Source organism: Balaenoptera borealis, assembly GCF_965194805.1.
Source record: "Balaenoptera borealis genome assembly, chromosome: 12".
Taxonomy (NCBI): Eukaryota; Metazoa; Chordata; class Mammalia; order Artiodactyla; family Balaenopteridae; genus Balaenoptera; species Balaenoptera borealis.
In genome coordinates this window covers 79,002,359-79,022,682 of record NC_138869.1, presented here as the reverse complement: position 1 = coordinate 79,022,682, position 20,324 = coordinate 79,002,359, and the positions used below count along the sequence as shown (strand labels likewise).

The 20,324-nt window shown below is 43.5% G+C and overlaps 1 protein-coding gene across 4 annotated transcripts in view; it reads right to left on the bottom strand.

The window, feature by feature from the left end:
- The window catches only part of RUNX2 (RUNX family transcription factor 2), a 224,374-nt gene that overhangs the window by 32,936 nt on the left and 171,114 nt on the right, over positions 1 to 20,324 (bottom strand). For all 4 annotated transcript variants that reach the window (XM_082347622.1, XM_082347620.1, XM_082347621.1 and 1 more), the window contains one exon: positions 2,140 to 2,301. In XM_082347622.1, coding sequence (XP_082203748.1) covers positions 2,140 to 2,301 — 162 coding nt within the window. The remainder of the gene's footprint in view (positions 1 to 2,139; positions 2,302 to 20,324) is intronic.

Here is a 20,324-nt window from a genome sequence, read left to right as displayed (position 1 = left end):
CCCTGGCACCATGTTACTTTGCCAGGAACAACTCATAGACATGTTTGGGGTGGGAGGAAAAAAACTGGACTAAACTCAGTCTCAAACTAGTTTAAAGCAGAGGCCCGTTCCCACCACTGGCCTCAGATCAATATACGGCTGGGTAATTAACCAGTTTCTGTCTCCTCTGTGAAATGAGAAAAGCTGTGTTGTGTTCGTTTATGGAAATGTTTTAAGTAATTATCAGTAAATTGCCTCCAAATAACCTGGCTGTTCCGTATTATACATGTAAATGATAAAATGCCATTTTCAGTGTTATTTTCAATGGTTTTCTCATTGAATTCACATACGAATACACCTTAGCGAGAAAATGCTGGAGATAAGTGTCTCTAAGGCTGCGATCACTCCCTGAGGTTTTTTTTTTTTCCTCCAGGTACTGCCAGAGGACAAACAGCAAAATCTGCTTCAGCCACAGAGGGTTGGACAGGTGGAAGCCCCAGAGGACCCTAAACAGAAACAAGTTTGCACAAATCTGTCCCGGCAAAGTGTCACCTTGGCCCCATGTAAGACAAAATGGACTCAGTCTAAAATACAGAAGAAATGACCAGAACTAACTCAACACCACCCAACACTATACCTCCAATCCCGCGTCAGCCCTGGTTATCCCCCGTGCCTTCCTCATCCTTTCCTGTGTCGTTAACTGATGTTTGCCAGTAGAAGGGAGTCATTCCAGTCGAGGGAAATGATCACTAAAATTCTATACTCTGCACACTTCCCCAACAAATACCATGTGATTCATGACAATAAGAACAGCGGTCGGAATGAAAAGTGGTCACGTGGTTTTCCAAAAAATCTTGAGGTTTCCCTCCCCCACCCCTTCTTTCCCTACTCACCCCTATGGGAGTCCGTCTGTGGCAGAAAATGTGAAGGCATTAGGACCAGAGAGCCCTTTCCTGCTATTTGCTTGAGAAACAAAGCCTTCCCTCCTCCCAAGTTGAAAGAAATAAAGGAGTCTGAGCTAGTCACAACCTGCAAGCCTGCTGGCGGCCCGTCAGCTTGCCAGTGGCGCAACTCAGCGGAGTGAGTACCGGCTTCGAGCTTTGCAGAAAATGAGAGAGGGAGAGAAAACAGAGACAGAAACACAAAGAGAAAGAAAGAAAGGCATTAACCTGGCCAGGAGTCAAACAGGTGCTTGGAGCCCGAACGCTGAGAAGAGTGCCTGACAAATAGAGGATCCGACTTTGTGTGCCTCTAGGGGGCTGCTTCTGTACTGATGGGGCCAGGGCTGCAGTCTGGATGGCAAGGGGTGGATGACAGATTTTTTTTTCGTATTCACAGGACTCATATGGTTGGCCAAGAGCCTTTAACTTTCCTCCACTTGTCAGTCTGACATCTTCGTGGATACTCTCTGGCTCCCTGGGATGAATTCTCCATGAGAGAGAGGGGCAGCAGGATGCTGATCACATACGCTGCCACCATGAGTCACAGAATTTCGTGGTGCCTTTGGAAGAGGGGATGTGTGAGCCCCGGGGGCTGCCACGTTGACAGCAACAGCAGTGAGCTGTGTGATTCGTGGAGCGGCTGCCTCGGTCTTGAGCTGGCCGCTCAGAGGCCATACGTGGCCTTTTAAGACTCTTACAGCCCCACTGCACTTGGAGTGACACACGTCTGGCAAGGATCTGAAGTTTGCAGGCGCCCTCTCTCAGAACTGGCTACCTGGGACCCCTGGGATTTAAGAGCCTCTAGAAACGGAGGGCTGTGCCCTCAGGCTGTAATTTGGCTTTCAGGCAGATGTTAGGCACAGAAAGGAACACAAGCAGAGGAAGGCCTGGTACAAGACCCTCAGGAGAAGGCCCCAGTTAGGAGACAGAGCCAACCAAAGGGCGTGCAATTCAGTGGGACTGAAACTGGGAGGGCACTGAGTGTCATCTTAGACAAGGATGCCATCTCTGGTGGACTTTCCGTCTCTTGACTTCAATTTAAGTTCAAGCACTCAATAGCCCCATAATTCAGAAGACCTGGTTTGCAGCTGTCAGACCCTTGTCCACATGCCTCTGATGGAGAGTTACTGTGAGTGTAGCTGAGACAGCTGGGCTCATCCCGCACTCCCAACCCCACCCCTGCACCGGAGTGGGTTTTGAGTTCAAGTGTGGTCTTTACCTGAAATGCGCCTGGGCACGTCGGTGATGGCAGGCAGCCCGGTGCCCCGGGTGGAGGACAGCGGGGTGGTGGAGTGAATGGACGGGGGCGTCATCTGGCTCAGGTACGAGGGGTAGGACTGGTCGTAGGACCACGGCGGGGAAGACTGTGTCTGCCTGGGATCTGGGCAAAGAAGAAACATCTTTAGCACACCAGCCGCTGTGTACTTCGAACACACAACCCCAAACTCAGAAAGGAGAAAGCAGGGGAAAATCAGAATATACAAGGACGGTTTATTTCCCACAACTCCACCCTTGCAGGCCCCCTTGGGCACAGAGCTTCCTAGACTTCGAGTCTCTACGAAAGTAACAAAATGGATCATGTGTAAGGACTATTTGTTTCTCTCACACGTAAATATTTCTATTTGGAAAGCTTAACTGTCATTTAAGAAAACAATCTGCTTTGGTTATCGTCACAAAGTTGAATTCCATTTTATTTATTTTCTGTATTTCCTGTATGTTTTTTAATATTACTCCAATGCATATGTATTACTTATTTCTTTTTTAAAAAGTTAGAAAATTTGGGAACAATTTATTTGTTTAAAGAGCAGGCAGACTGTGCCTTTTACTGCTACACATGCAGCCACTATCTTTCAGCCGTGCTTTTCGGTTTGCAAATAATTCCATGATTTTAGCATGGTTCGCTTTCTTTCCAGGCAGGTCAATGGGGTGGCCCCTTTCCAGCCTGGGGGTTAGGAGGCTGGGGTAGAGATGAGCACAGAAGGGGCAGCATGTAAGGAGAAGAGGAAAGAGGGGAGCCAGTTATGTTATTCTCATGCTAAAGCTATGCCAGAAAATAACCTTTAAGAAAAAAACAAAACTTAATTTCAAAGCCAACTAAGAACTGAAAAGCTTCATCACCATCCAGTTTCAATGTTAAGCACATGAGTTTCTGACAGTAAGAAAATGATCCAAAACACAACAGGGAAATGTCTTCAGTCCTATTGGAATCTGTTTAAAAGATGTCACGTGTTTGGAATGTGGCCTAGTGTTACCTACAGTCACTATAACGATAAAAATAATGGGCTACTAACTGGTTAGAGTGAACTGCTGAGAATTAGCAATATCTTTTGATTTATCTCTATGGAGTTTCTTGGAGGTACCAACAGAATCATAAGCAAATTTCTCTTATCATTTTTTTTTTTCTAACTTCACATTTTTAAAATTTTAAACACTCTAATATACCAGGCTGTTCTCAAGACAGCTTTGTATATTAGAATAGCCATGGACTTTGGAATGTGCAGAATGAGGTTCAAGTTCTGAGACTTCTATTTTCTAGCTGTGCGATCTTGGGTTAATTACTCAGTGACTCTGAACCTCAGTTTCCTAATCTGTAAAAGGGGGTGGGGGAGTAATAATACATGAATCACAGGGATGTGGGAATTGCATGAGAAAACTATGTGGAGCGGGCTAGCATAGGAAGCACTCAGTAGGTATTAATTCTTGTCTTTTAGAAAAACTCTTGGTGACACGAGGATAGTTCCATGGTTAAAACACGTCTGAACTGGAGTGAATACATTTGGAATAGGTCTAATTTTAAATTATTCCTCTGTCACCTATCAGCCTCTGAAAATGAAAAGCTCAATTTTTAAAAACTATAAATATATTTAAGTCAATTCAGGTTTATTGCTACAAATAAAAGTGAGAGTAACAAAACATGGGTTTTCCTGAGATGATTCCTCTTTTAAAGCCTCTCAGTTTTTCTGTACAAAGCCATTTAGTTTCAGCTATTTCTTGTTTATTTGTTCCATTCAGAAATATTTTATTTAAAGACTATCTAAATAGGACATATTTTTCTTGAGTCAAAATAATTAAATACATCTGGGTATTTATCTAATGTTACTGTATCAACAGATGTATAGGAAAATTTCATCCAACTCAATTTTAAGGAATATTTACCTGAGTTTGCAATTTGAATAAAAGTATAGTACTGTAAATGGTTAACAGAAAATTTTCCTTCAGAAATCTAAAGGATACTTGATCATTAAAGAAATGAACTTTTGTGCTTTAAAATGTTCAAGGCTGACAGTGTATAGATTGGCAACATTTCAAATCTGAGTGAGTGGTCCTTGTTATATATCTGATACAGCTATACTTCCTTGCTTTAACCATTAATGTAATTCACTATTCAGATAAACGGTAAATGATCTTCAGATGGAAAAAGATGCATTCCTTACAGCACCAGAAAGCAATCTCACAAAGGTAAGGCCTTCTCTCAAGCACTATTTTCAATAGACAAAAAGGACAGGAACCACATAGCAAAATGAGCAGGGCACATGGGACTCAAATTTGGATTTGAGTTCTAATCTAACGTCACCAGATGACTCCCTGAGCAAGCAGTCTAACCTCTATCTCCATCCCTCTACTATAACATGTTACCAGCAGTATTGGGCTCTCTGCCTGCAAGTGGGGGAAAAATACAAAGAAATCTAAAGAATGACTAAAATCATTGACACTTAGACATATCACGAAGGAATTAGGGAACTTAGTTTGGATGTAAGATACAGCCTTTCATTTCTCCTTAAGCGGAGAGGCAGGCCAGTACAGGGGGAAAGAAGGGGGCTTTCTGATGAGAGGATCTGAGTTGGAATCCCAGCTCTGCTATCTGTGAGCTGGATGACCTCAGCTGTATTAGCTAACTCTCTGAACCTCAAGTTTCCTCATCTGGAAAATGAAGCAGCATAACATGGTAAAGTGAACATAGCAAAGTGCTCACGTGTGCTGGCTGGACAGACAAGCCTAGGCTTGAATCACAGCTCCCCACTTTGCTGAGCAAGTCACTTAAACTTTGGGGGCCTCAATGGCTCATCTGTAAAATGGGAATCATGACACTTATTAAGGCTCTTGTGAGCATTACATGAACTAGGCCTTCTTTAAGGCCTAGTTCTTCTAAAGCCTAACTTCTAAGTTATCTGACACTCTTGGCACATACTAAGTATATAATAAATAGATACGATTATTGCTATAGGTAAAGTGAGTATAATTATAACTATTATCATTTTTGTTTACAGAATTAGGTGAAATAATACAACTAAAAGCATTTTGTAAAGTACTATATGAAAATGATTATTCTTCTCTCTAGGAGCTCATATCACGTGGCCAAGGCCGTACTGTGTTTCATGGGGTGTTTCTTAATGTTGCTGAGCTTTAATTTCCTCATCTGTAAAATGGGATACTATCTCAGAGCATGTCGTAAGGATTAAATAACATACAGCCAGTGGCTAATTAGCATTATTCAAAAAAATTAAAAATCTGACTCTAAACTATCCAGGGTGGTTGGGTTGTCTAGTGTTAAGTCTTGAAGATTTCCAAGATCAGACTCAGCACAATTCAGTATAATGCCTGGCACATAGTAGGTGCTCAATAAATAACCATTGCATGAGCCTCCCAGGGTGGCTGGAGTGAATAATAGAATTTTATAATGAAGTAGTAATTAGTCCTTCTCTAACTTCCCCTTAGGCTACAAAAGAACTTGTTACTGGTGACATTTTAGATTTGACATAAATTTCCTGACTGCTGGAATATATACTAGAACAGTCTATCAAAGGATAGCTTTCCTTTGAGTGGAGGTCCTTCCTGAAGATATCTAAGATTAGCAAAAAGAACTTCTCACTAGCCCTAAACAAGTGAGAAGATCTCGATTTCTCTCTCTCTCTCTCTCTCTCTTTTTTTTTTTTCTTTCTCAGAGGACAGGCTGTAGGCCAGCCAATCTCTCTTCCAAGTTCACTGTCCTAAGATTCTATGATAATGACCTACTTAAGGAGAGAGAGTTACTAAAGAAAAATAAAACACAAGAACTGCCATATAGGGCTCACTAGATCTAGTCTAAGGAATTTTAAAAGGGAACAGTAATCTTTAAAAAATAATAATAATAATGGTCTCCAAGCACCCCAGGACTTCTCGAATACCCTGTGAATGAGGCCTCAACAATCCCAGCTCCCCAACATCTGGCCTGTGTGATCTTGGACAAATTACATAACCTATCTAACTTCAAGGTGCTTAATGTGTATAATGGGAATAAATAAGAAGAGCTCCCTCTTAAAGTTGTTTTAGAGATTAAATGAGGTAATGTAGGAAAGAGCTTAGCACGTGGAAGGAACCCAATAAATGTTCACCACTGTTAAAGCATCTACTTTACTGAGCCTTCATTCTGTATTTATGTTTCCAGTCCATAACCTCTTATTCTAGCAAAGGGCCATTTTTAGAAAGCTTCCTGTAGTTCTGAAGTCTGCCATTTGGAGACCATATCTGCACCGGTCGCTTTGATACACTTTACAATCATTTAACCTGAATCGTGTTCCTTCTTAACCTTAGTTTCTCCCAGACCAAGAAATCCTAATCTGCTTAGTGTGTTTTCTAATACTGTATGCTTCAACTTTTTTCAAACTTTTAGTGGGGGAAAAAAAAAAAAAAAAGGCTATGAAATAGCCATAAAATGTCCAATCACTAAGAAAATGTAGTCCTATCATAAATATATGATTACATCATATTTGCTTTGTTGTGGACAATTATTAATGCTTACAATAGAGAAAAGTCACCTTAACCTGATCTCATAAACGATTTCTGAACTCAACTTCCTGAAGAAACCTGAGACTTCTGAGATTCACTCTGAACTTGGATGAGTCAGAGCAGGTGACAGATGTTTTTAGGCACCGCCGGTCAATCCTAAGGTTACTGATAGGGAAGAGTGAGTACAGGGCCTAGCTCTGAGACAAACCTACTGATTAACCATTAACAAACAAGAAACTGTCTTCATCAACCTCAGGCCCCACAGGGCTAGTAGAACGTATTCCTTTCCTATACCCCATGCAGAGTTGTACTGAATGTTTCGTCCTTTTGAGTCTGCAGAAACGCGGAGGGAAGTACCCTGTCCTTCCACTCCAACATAAATAAGAATATCCTTGATTTTTTGGGTCTCAGAGACTAGAGGTGCCAATCATCGCCTTGATATTACATCCTGGGTGACCTGAGATTACCTACGAGCACCCACAAGTTTTCAGAAAATAACTGAACTCTATTTCACAGACGTTCCCAAAAGACAAGAAAACTGCTGTTGAACTTTAAATAGTTTTAGGGTGCTTTAAGAACGATAATTCATTATTTTCCTATGGCAATCTTCGGAAACAGCATCAATATTATTTTTATTACTATATTCTAGAAATTCAAAGCATTGACAGAAGTTTTTATATAGATATGACAATTTAAAAACAAGACCCTGGGTGTTGGCTTTTTTATGGGCACATACTCTTTTGTGCTTGGGAAACCTGAAATACTAAATAGCACAGGAGCATTTTAATAGGACTCCACCCCTATTTCTCCCCAAACTTCTCTCCTATCACCTAACAAAGGGGAGGGGGGAGTTTAAAGGGAAGTCGTAATCAAGTATGACCTGTAACATAAACTTGAGAGAGAAGATCAGGTCTTCCCTATACAATGGGCTGCTGTGCTCACAGCAGGATGTGACTAATCACAATGACTAAATGGGAGAGAAGAGAAAGAAGCAGAAGACCCAGGGCAGGGCAGAGCTCCTGGAGGCACTGGGGAGAAAACAGTCCCCAGTCTAACTGGGAACGCATGCTAGGAACCGCCACCAGGCTTCGGAGGTCAGGCTAGCGATTGGACACGTCAGACCTACAGCTGTACACTTCCACAAGAAACGGTAGACCAAATCTAGCTACTAAGAGCTCAGGTTAAATAAAGAGGAGCCAGTCACTTGACAAAAAGAATCCCTTCAGCATTTGTTCCAACTGAGGCAATGTCAGTTGGACGAATTTTAAAAAGACACCAGAGAGGCACAAACTATTGGGTGTAAGACAGGCTCAAGGATGTTTTGTACCACAAGGGGAATATAGCCAATATTCTGTAATAACCGGAAATGGAAAGTAACCTTTAAATATTGTATAAAAGCTTAAAAAAATTTTTTTTTAATTAAAAAAAAAAAAAAAAGACACCAGAAGTCCGGGGGCCCACATAACACTTTGCACTTTCTCTCCCAACTCACTAAAGTTGAGGGCAAGGTTCTTATTTAGCTATCCCTTTTTCACCTACAAAGTACCAGTTGTCATTACTGCCACCTTAACAGGGCTTTGGGGGGGCAGTTTTTACATGCTATTCTGGTGAGTCAGCAAACTATCCTTTTTTTTTTTTTTATTAATTTATTTATTTATAACTATCCATTTTTATTGTGACGAACAGCTTCTGTACGCCTACATAGCCGTGCGATGGTCTAAGGGATAGATAATCAACAAAAGACATTTCTTGCCACGCAAAAGCTCATACATGCAGGTGGGGAAAGTAAGACTAACAGACATAAAACAACAAGTAACTTAAAAATGTTCAAAGCATGTACCTGTGTTTTTCAAAAAGCTCCACAGGGCACCAATATCAGTGTGAATTTTATAAGATCTCCTTCTAGGGTGGTGTTCCTTCAGCTTAGGCTACTTGGAGATTGGGCCATCTGCTTTCCATTCTATAGACCCCAAAACATAAAAGTACAGGAGACAACATTCCCAGGAGATGCTTAAAAATTGATGTTACTTGGGGGGAGAAGTGGTTCACACGTCTCAAGTGGCCTTTGCATCAGGCAAAAAATGGAGACAACCATTTATTTAAACGGTGGATATGAGGAAAGCAAGCCCTCTCCTTTGAGTTGGACCACAGCTTCTGAAGTTCAATAACGGATATGGGGAAAAGGAAGCAGGGCCATGCATTTCCTAAAATGATTTGTAAAGAGTCATGGGCTCTAAGAGTATCCAGGCTTTCAAATGACTGAGAAGCTAAATTTCATGTCTGCCTACTTGAACTCTGAACACTTGGGGTCATAATAAGAGAGGAATGAAGAGACAGATGGTTAGAAAGAAAGGCACCGTAGGAAAAAGAACTGACTCCAGGAGAACAGGTAGAAGTCTCCTAATGAAGAAGTTTGAGTGGGGAGAGCAGAGTGGGCAGAGAGCTTTAGAAAAGCCCAGGGAAAGGTACACGTGGAAACTCAGCGGTTGCTATTAACGAGCCCCCTTTGGTAAACACTCTGGTTAGACACCTGTGGGTGCGAATGAAGGGCTGCTTTCCTAAGAACCGCTCGCAACGGGGCACACCTTGGACACAGTGCTGAACTTCACGCAGAGACGGGAGGAAACAAGTCAACAGGGGCCAAGCCTGAACCAGCGCACAAGCGGCTTCTTCCTGTGGGCACTGCCGGTGGGCTGCTGTGTAACGTGGCAGGACAGTGGCCGGTGGTTTCTGCCGCGTGCGCCCCAGTGAGCACCTGCTATATCTATCTGGGGGCCCAGTCCATTCAGAGAGCAGCACATTCCCACCCCTTCTCCTCCACCCACTTCCCCCTCCCCAGCACTCAACTCGGGCTGCGCAAACCTCCAATATTTCGTGAGAAAACTGGGGGACTTAAAATGAACTGCATAGATAGTTCTCCTAGTTGAAGACTGTGCCTCTCCATTGAAAGCAGGGTCAAAGTCAATCATCTCAATGGAGAGAGGCAGCTTTACAATTTCCTACCCTAGACTATTTCTGTCATATTACTGTCATTCATGAGACAAATATACTCACATTCTTACCTCCGTGAATTCCCATTTCCAAACATTTACGCTAAATGCTAAATCTTAAATTCTATGTCTTCTCTAATAACCCTGCTACCTAGACTGGAGTTTTAGAATGAGCTTTCCCACTCACTTCCCGTTCTCCTGACCAAGAGGGAACACCGTCTGAAAACAAACAGGCACTTCCAAGTGCAGGAGGAGCGCTGGATGGGGGGCTCTGGCACTAACTGTGCAGCTGTGCACCAATAATTCACCTTCTCTGAGTATCGCTGTCGTCAGGTGTAAGATGAGAATGGATGGGTTATCTCTAAGATGTTCTCCAGCAATGAAATGCTATGATTCTAACTATTCGGAAAATTGTGCTCCCAACCCTCAGCCCTTTCTGGAGTCGGTAGTTGCAACAGCAAGGACCGAAGCCGCCCTGAGCTGATCTGGGGTGGCTGGGAGAGGAAGCTGATGGCGGCTGACACTCGTGGTGTGTCCCATCACAGAGCGTTGTGGCCCATCTCGGCAGAGAAGGCACCGAGAGCGGAATTTTGACTCCCCTCCTGTCCCCAACCAGGCTGTCTCCAGCCGACTAAGGTGGCCGCCAGAATCGCTCGGCAGAAGACCAGCCCAGCCGATTCCAGAGCTTAAGGCTGAAATCTGAGAAAAAAGCAGCAACCTGTTCGGATAGAACTGGATGCCACTCAGGGTGCACCAGGCATGACGAGTTATGTGTCAGTACAAACAATGGGAGGAGGGGCACTTAGTGAATCCTAGGGGAGCATGGTGGGGAAGAGAATGAGAAATGACAGGTACAGCCTGAGACGTCACAGCCCCTAACAAAATGCCAAAAGAAAAACCAGAAGGAAGTTAAGACAAGGTAATGAGAAGTGCCTTTTTTCAGTACCACCAATTTGGGGCTGAATGGAACTCATCACTGTCTTACAGAAAATGAGGGAATTTTCTTATTTTCTTTTTAGTTAGGGCTTCTCGTTGACAGAGCAGAGTCTGCAGAGTTCTTCCTTACATTAAGGAAAACATGTCTCCCTGGAACTCCACTCACTCCTCATCACTGCTGCCTGGGATTCCTCGTGCACATGACAGTTATTACATTATTTGAAGATAATGCTTTTAAAGCTTACTACATGATAGACAGTACTTTTACATTCTCTTACCCCATTTACCTAGAAAAACCTAATAGAAGAAACAAGAGGCTATACTATACGTCACACCTAACCTGGCCTCAGCCTCGGCACATCCGGGACCGCAGTGTAAAGGTAGCAGAGGAAAGGGAACTAGCTACAAATAGGTAGAACCAGAATTTGAGAAATAACTGGGACGTGGTGCTGGCCAGGGGAAGTGACCTTAGTTCAAATCACAGTATTGAAGTGGATGCAGGAAATTCAAGTTCAAATCAGGCTATTAACATCTAGTGGGTGAGATTATAGCAGTCGGGGTGTTACAGAAGGTCCCCAGACATGGTGAATCCTGTTGTCGGATGGATGATGGTATTGTCCATGGTTCCAAGAACTGGCTCCCACTCCTTCATTCAAAAACTATCTATTGAGTACCTCCTCTGGTACTCTGCTAGGTTCTAGAGATATTAATGGTGAATAAAGAGTTTGCCTGCCCTCATAGAGTTTACATTTTGGTGGGAGAGGCTGACATTAATCAACTAATCATATAACTGTGATAAGTGCTAAAAAGGAGATGTCCTTGGCATCATAAGAATGTACAGTGGGGGACTCCAGCCAAGCCTGGGGAAGGCTTCTCTAATGATGTGATGGTTAGAGAAGGGCAAGCAGAAGTCCAGTGGATACGTAGGTGGGGTTAAGAGGGCTTTAGGTAAAGCAAACAGCATATATCAAGTTCCTGGGACGGAGGCAGTATAGCTTTTTAGAAGAGCTGAGAAAGCCAGTGTGGTTGGACGACTGACAAAAGGTTCAAGACAGTGTGAGAAGAGACTGGAAAACAGGCAGGGAGGACCCAGGCTATGCAGAACCTGCTGGGCCACGCGAGAGGTTTTGGTCTTTATCCTAAGTGCAATGGAAGGTCACGGGGGTGTTTTTAAGTATGGGGTGACATCATCAGATTCACATTTTTAAAATCTCCCTCTGACAGCATCATAATAGAAACAGGGCACAAGTCCAGCCCAGGACACACACAGGGAAGGGTGTGTAGGGAAAACAGCAGCTGAAACAGATGCAAGGGTGGAGTCCAGGAGCTGCACTCAGGGAACCAGGAAGCAGCCTGAGGCACTCAGCTGCCTCTGCACATGGTCCAACCAGGGGGATGAGGTCATGAGATACCTCAGCTGGATCAGATTGGCTCTGGGTGGGCAAGGGGAGCCCGCGATCAACAGCCTTGGGCCTGCAGCTGTGATCTGGGCAGGCTCCACCTCATACATTCTGGTTCAGGGGTAAAGCCTGGGCATCTGTATGTGTAACAAGCTCCCCAGGTGATGCTAATACACGCCAAAGTTTGAGAACAACGGGCATCATTTTTACTCATGTTTGTTAGAAAGGAAAATTACCCAACAGTACTCTGAATTAATCTTCCCTATCAGGAAGAATGATCTTCAAATAGAATGAGCAGAACAAACATGCTTAGGAGGAAATTAAGGTCCAAGAGACGTGAGGAGATAAGAGAGAGCAACCTACTGCTTTAAATGAATTCAAGTTCCTGCTCCAAGATGAATTACGCCCCACAATATTGCAAGAATGTATGCAGACTGGCAGACAAAGGGCTTCTCTTTGACAGAGCAGGGTCTGCAAAGTCCTTCCTTGTATTAAGGAAAATGTGTCTCCCTGGAACTCCACTCACTCCTCATTGTAGCTTCGCTGCCTGGGATTCCTCGTCCACATGACAGTTATTATTTGAAGATAATGACTTTAAAGTTTACTACATGATAAGACAGTACTTTTACATTCTCTTTCCCCATTTACCTTTCCTGAGAATGGCATTGCCATGGGTAAAAATCTAAATTGCAACTAGTTTTTTGGAGCCATTGCTTGCAGACCACTAAAAACACTTGAGTCCCTTTTGAAAGCCTGTGTATAATCAACACTTCACACTTGATGCCCAAAGTGACTATCAGAAAGCAGAATGGGTTCACTAAAAACTTGTTCCCTAGGATTACGAGAGCAATAGGTTAAAAGAAAGCTCCTCTGTCTGTTGTGCATCTTGACCTCAGCAAGATACACACCTTACCTCTAAAGGGACGTACAGGTAGTTAAAAGGCCCACCAGAAAGTGGTTGTTGATACGGGTCACGGTCAGCTTCGAGAGAGGAACACAGTGGCATATTCAAGGGCATGATAATCCTACTTACGTCCTGCATCTTCAGCAAAGTCTTTAAGAATGAAAAGCAACCTTCCTAAGCTTCAAGATGAGACAAAATTAGGGAGAAACAGTCAACATACTGGATGAGGAGCCAGAACTATAAAATAACCCTACAAGATGGAAGGGGGAGATGAAAGTGACACAATGAAATCGACAAAGAACAAGAGTACAGTGCTGCATTTGGTCAACTCCAAGACGGGATGGGGGAAGCCTGCCCTAAGAGCAGAGTTTTTCATGGACTGCAAGCCACAGTGTGATGGGATGACAAAAAGTCAGCACAATCTTGAGATGGATTAACAGAACACGAGTGGACCCCTACCCCACTGGTCAGTGCTGGAGGGTTGTGTTTTCTCGAGGTAGGGTCAGCCCAGAGCCCTGGAGAAGACAGAACAAGGCATGGGACCTCCATCTGTCACACGAGGAATGGTTAAGGAATGGCCAAGAGCTCCCATCTACCCTCAGCCTTTCCATGGGACACCTACTTCCCACCTGAACTGAAGCTTGGATTTCCCCAGATCCTTCCTCCTAACCCTTCCACTTGGCTGTTGCTCATTCTCCAAGGCCACAAGATGAGCCAACTCCTCTTCAGAAGTTCTTCTGTCTTTACCCTAACCTACCAACCTCCAGAACATTCTTCCACATTGGTAAGTGGCTCAACATCTTCCTCGTTTCCCTGACTTGCACCGAGTCCTACTGAGTCCTAGAGAAACTGTCATTCCCACTGACCATCAACCACTGCAGAGCCCACTTCTGTTCACAAGCTGCAACCACTTCAGGAGACAATCACTGCTGACTGGCTCTTCCCAGCATCTCTGTCCTTACCTGGGTCCTCAGTGATGCTCAACGTCATTTTCCTTTCCCCCCACTCACCTTGCTGACAGCCCCAAAGGTGTACTGTTCTTCTAACCCTTTCCCCTACACCCTCCCCACCTAAAACCACCTTGTCAGACTTCACCTTCCCGGGACACTGATTTCTAATTTCAGCCCTGAGAGTTCCAGAATCTCCTGGTGCCTAAGTTTTCTTATTCGCTAAACAGGGTTCACAATACTGACTCTTCTGTGAAATCTGTCCTCTTACTGACTCTTCTGTGAAATCTGTTACAACCAACTGTTTTTAAACAGTTGAAAAGCAAGTCCTTATCAAAATAAACAAAGCCCTGGAAAGAATCTGATGGTCTTAACTGGGAATAGTGCCATACAATTTTATTCCTGGAATACTTCTGCATATATTAAAATGAAAAAAAATGGAATGAAAATACTTTTCAAACTGATAACATCTGTAATATAATGTTGCTGCTATTAATACCACATAGTACAATAAACTCCAGCTCTCTGTTTGAAGGCCTGGGTGCCCATCCACAATTCAACATCAAAATACACCATTAGAGCATCCATTATATCAAACCGCATGCCTGACTCGCCCCTCTCCTGGAGTAGCCCTGGAGGTTGAATATTTCATTCAAAGTTAGACTCCTATTCTGATCATTCTTCCCAGAATCCATAGCAAAAGATAAAAAGGGGCAAGAAGGGTCCCTAGGCAACTAGTAAAGACACGCATACATGTGTGTACACATATACACATATACATATATGTAAAGCTCAAACTAAATATAAAACTAAAAAGAGAAAGGTGATGCTTTGGAAAAGAATGAGAGAACGAAACCCAGACTTCCTCTGGGCAGAGTCCTGAAGTCAGGCTAGAAATGGAACAGTCTTGGGGAAGGACAAGGAAAGCCATCATGAAGGAGATCGATTCTCCTTATCATGATTCGATATTAACTGAGCATCTTGTATTCCAGACAGGAGAACATTACGATGACAAGACTTTGGAACTCAAGAAATTGATTTTTCTTGGAACATTACCCGTCTTGTGTTTTTCTAAAAGTATAGTAAAGTCAGAGCATCTTCAGTTAATAGGGAATTCCAACCGACAGAAGTCCAGAGACCTTTAAGGAGCTCATCTACGAATGATGCCAACAGTTTCAGTGACCACACAGCACATTGACAGCCAGCCCTTCACAGGGTCGTACTGAGCTTTATCCTTCAAAGCCAGCCCAGGCCGGACCTGAACTCCACTCTTCCTTAGCAGGCGGCTGCCAGAGTTGAAGAGATGCGAAATCGTGTTCACACACAGGATTTGTGCTATTTCTTCATAAGAACTGGAACCAGCAACCTCCTCTGAAGAGCTTTCCCGCTCACACGTGTGCGTGGCAGCAGCACATTTTCCTGGCTATTCTGCCCAAAAGATCTCAAAGGAAGAAGGCAGGACAGGATTCTGCAGTAACTTCAGAAATGGAAACACAGCACCACCCAACTGAAACAACAGAACTTCCAACCACCTGCCTTGAGTGTGGTGATTTCAGTTCCTTAAGACACAAGATGCCTATAGGTGAGTAGGACCACAGTGATTGTAAGGCAGGGGACCTCATTTGACTCCCACTCCCCACATCCTACAATTCTTCGCACGCTGAAGGCACCCCCAGTCATCCTTCCTGCTCAGTAACAGTCACTGTGCCCCTCGTGGGTTCATCCTCTTCACACAGCCACTGCCACCCACCCTCGCCCGCTTCACCTCCCAACTTGTTTCACCCGAAAGAATCGCGGGGTCACTCGGCACTTGAATAGGACGGTAGTTTGGGACACGGCTGCTCAGCTGTGCTTTCCTATTTCTAAAAGGCTTTGCTAGTAAATGTTTCAGTGCAAGCACAGCGGCCTGAGGGCTAAAACAGCCAAACACATACACAGCTGAAGCCCAGCTGGCCAAGATCCTCTTAATGCTTAAAGGAGCATGTTTGCCAAGGGGACACAGCAGCGGACTGAAGTTGGGCGGAAACGACTTCGCTTCAGGCAAGGTAACTGCTGTTAAGATCATCATCATCCTACATGATGCCTGGCAAGTTGATTTTCAAGATATCCCTAAAAAGGTTACCTTGAATATAGGCTCATATATAACTGTCCTTTAATTAGCAAAAGCAATTATATTGCATTTTAAAGCTTAATTCAGATACTCCTAATGCATCCCTTTTATGAACATTTCGTCTCTGAGGATCCTAAATAATATCTGATGGAGAAAGAAAAAGACATAGGTCCATGAGGACACGTGCCACTTAGACAGTCAGCAACATGGCCGACTCAATGGCCATGAGGCTGGTTGCCCGCTAAGAGTCTGGAACTCACAGTCAACTACAGTAGCTCAAGAGGCCTTTAGCAGCTCATTTCTCGAAGAGTCCATTTCCTCCACCTATAAAATATGTACTTTACAGAATTGTTTTAAGGCTTTAACAAGAACTTTATGTAAAACTAGTTTGTAAATGGTAAAGAGCTGCACAAATGAAAGTCTGAAATGGGAGGAAACTGGGCCAAGAGAGACGTACGCTTCAGCTTCCTGAGGGTGCCTGGTGGTTGAGTGCACAGGACCCTCCAGCTACATAAATCTGGCCTTAATTCCTGTATTTATGACTCACTGGTGTGTAAGTGGGACCTTGAGCAAGTTATTAGCCTCTCGGACCCTCAGTTTTCACAACAACGCTACCCATCTTATAGAACCGTTGTGAGAAATGCCTGCTATACGATACACAGTCAATAAATGGCAGCTAAGAGTAATCCAATCAAATAGGTACTAGAAAAATATTCAGGGTAAGATAATAATGGGTCACACTTCCTGAAGAAGTCAAACACCTGTTCATTTGTTCATCACCAAACCGAAAGTCACCAAGCAGTGGGCACCATAGAAGACAACGGGGACACAGAGGTCAGTAAAACATGGCCCTAGACTTTGAAAGTTCAAACTCTGACGGAGAAGACAGACGTGTACACAAATAATTGTCACCATGTGCAACGGTGGTGTGGGAGCCTTAGACTCAGCTTGGGTGGGTTGGAAGAGGCCTGACAGAGGTGCCAGCGTTTGACCTGAGTTCTGAATGTGACCATCCTTAATTCCCTCTGGGGCTAGTGCAGTCACTTCCTAAAGGAAGACCCTGCTCCTACCACTGCCCCCTTATGATCCATGCTTCACACAGCAGCCAAAGGAGTTCTTAAAAGCATGTGAATTAGATAATGTCATTCTCTTGCTTCACATCCTTCAATAGCGCCCCACTGCGGTCTGGACAAAACCCACACTCACCAGGGCCTTGAAGACTCTCCTTAATCGAGCCCCTGGCCGCTCCCCTTTTTCACTCCGCTCTACCTACCCTGACCTTCCTGTCCCCTGCACACACCACATCACCGCTCCCTGAGAGCCTTTGCCTGAGTTTCCCCTTGGCCAGAAATGCCGTTCCTCAGAGATCTTCAAAGCTCTTCAAACTTTCCAATCAAAATTAGCTTCTTCCCTCCCCACACTGCTGTCTCTCCCATTACTCTATTTCATTTCCCCAAAGCTTCTATTATTATCTGAAATTATCTTGCATGTATGCTTATTGACCCAATCACTGACTATATGTCACTAAAATGTGAGCCTCTGGTGAAGAGAAACTATACTATCTCATTCTCTTACATTAATGCCTGGCAAAAAATAAGCACTCAATAAATATGTTTTTAGGAATGAATAACAGAATCGCAGAATGCCCACCCCCAAGGTTACATGAATTTCCCAATCCGCCAAGGGTCTGAGTCAGCTTTTTGTTCCTGTAGATGCGGCTCACCCATCCAGAGAGTACTGAGTTCAAAACAGTGCTTATCTTGAGCAACATCTCCTAACATAGTCTCCCTACTCCACTGCCACCACCATGTTCTGAATCAAAAGATGTGGACATTTGTGACAAGCTAGGTGTTTCCTAGCACCCAGAGACAGGCAACCGATGTCTGAAAGATGAAAAAAAAAAAAAAAAAAAAAGAGGTGCAGAGGAAGCAACTTCCTCAGGAAGCCGTGGGGAGGCCCTGGGCCCTCAGGCAGAACGTCAGCCATTAAAGACCTCAACAGAGTGACAGGTCAGACCGGCACTGCAAAGAAGCCAGCCTACCACATGGCCAGGACCTTGAGCCCTAGGAACTGCAAGACACACTAATATGAAACACTAAAGGCTTAGGACTTCTTCACTTTACAACTCCTAATTTCATTTCACGCTTCTGGGAGTTCGACTTGCCTTTTATGCTGGCATGTGGGAGAACTCATAGTGACTATACAACCATGATCATTGTATGTAGTTTGGGGGTAAGAGCTTGAGATATCAAGAGAGCCAAGCCGATCGATGTGAGATAACTGGGCCCTTTCTGTTACAAATACCTTTATCCAAAGGATTACGTGAACTAAAATGCAGGAGTGGCATATTGCAAAGAAGTTACAAAATCCAGTCTCTTAAGGAGAATTTAAATTTAATCATGTGAAAATGCAGACCCTAAACTGAAATGATACCAAATGGTTTAACCATGTACGTGTTCAACTGAAATGTGATTTCTGCTGTTATTGTTCATCGGAAGGGAACAAAGGCACCCTGGGGTGGGAAATCAGAAAGAACGGTCAACACGAACCAGGCATGATAGTCCAACCCTTCTTGCAATGATTTCTTCTTATCTAAACTTTCATTCATTCAACATTTAATGAGACGCTAGCTACCACTGTGCTAGGCACAAAAGAAAATAAATGCCTGGAATAAATCCCTCAGAGAATTTCTAATCTAGAGGGGAGATACACAGAAGCCATAAAATAAGGCTATCTCAACTGAAGCTTAGAGGATGGAGAGGCAGCCTCTAGATGAAGGTTCCAAGACTTTCATGAAGAAGATAACAGTGACCTTGAAGGATGGGTGGATCTTGTCAACAGAAAGAGACCGCCATAGATAGAACAGTGTAAGTCAGGGGGTACAGAGGGAAGACGTGTACATTATAGCCTTGGGATAGAATGTGGCTGTGCAAGGGCTGGGAAAGATAACTCTTCACTTAGATTTTAACTCAAGGACAGAACTTTTCTGCTCTCCCCCGTGTTCCCTAAGACCCAATTCTCTACATGTGGTTCACTCTAACTCACACTTATTAAATAAGTAAGAAAATTAATCCAGGGAGAAAAAAATGATCTATTCAATTCACTTTGAAGTTGCTGCTGCTACGGATGTTTCTGGGTTGTCCTAATAATCCAGGTCATTGTAGAACTCCGCACATCCTTGGTTATGGGTAGATACTTGTCTCACTAATGACATGCGGGGGTTTAAAGAAAGGGCATGTGGCCAACAGTGGGTAGGGGCGGCATGAATATGTGCGTAAGTCTGCAAATTTGGAAAGTTCAAGGAAGTTTTAGGGCCCAATACCTTGTGGATGCTTAAAAAAATGAGGAGACTCATGTATGAATCAATTCTACTGATGCCATCATCCCAAAATGCAGAGCTAATACTCTTGTACTATAATTCCAGAAAGTGATATTTTCATTTTTAAGAATACATCCAGTGAATATTGAAATACTGTTTTTAAATGATCATGATGGAACTGCAGCATGATATTGTATAAGACCAAACATACTGCCTTAGGAGTCAAGAGACCGAATTCTGCTCTGTCACTAACGTGCTGTAAAACTGCAGACAAGGAGCTTAACCTCCGTGAGCCTCCCGACGGGGAGGAGGCTGATGCCTGGAGGTGAGCAGGGTCGGTGCAGGTGGCCAGGCTTTTGCTCGGCTCACACGCTCACCTGGCAGCAACGTGCCCTGGGCCTCCTCGGAGCCTCCCTCTCTGCACTCGTATGTGGGGTCAGGGGTGCTGCTAAAATGTAGATCCTCTTCACAACGTTTACCTAGCTTTTGGTTAATGATACCTAAGGGGTCTTTGGATTCTAAAATGTCCTCTGGGTCCTCTTTTCTGGTGTCATCTTTAGGTTTGAGGACAAAGCCTTGAGAAAAGCATCTTCTTAAATGAATCTAGCAGCACCCAGGTTCCGAAGGCCATTTTAAAGGCTTTAGCCATCAGCAAAATATAATTAGTAAACAGTTAAGGATTAAAATATAGAAATCACACATTTAAAGAACCCAGGGGTTGCCAAATCATAGAACATATATTTTTCTTATATATATCTTATTAGCCATCATAAGTCCCTTACAAATCATATATAAACACTTTTATATATGTATACACATACTTCTACACACATACACACACACACACACACACAGAAGCTAAGGATTACTATAAAGACAAAAGGACAGCTATTATGAACCTTAATCAATGATCTAAAATCCATCACTTTAACAAACTACTGTATGTAAAATAAATAAGCCATAAGGATGTATTGTATAACATGGCGAATACAGCCAATATTTTATAATAACTATAAACAGAGTATAATCAAT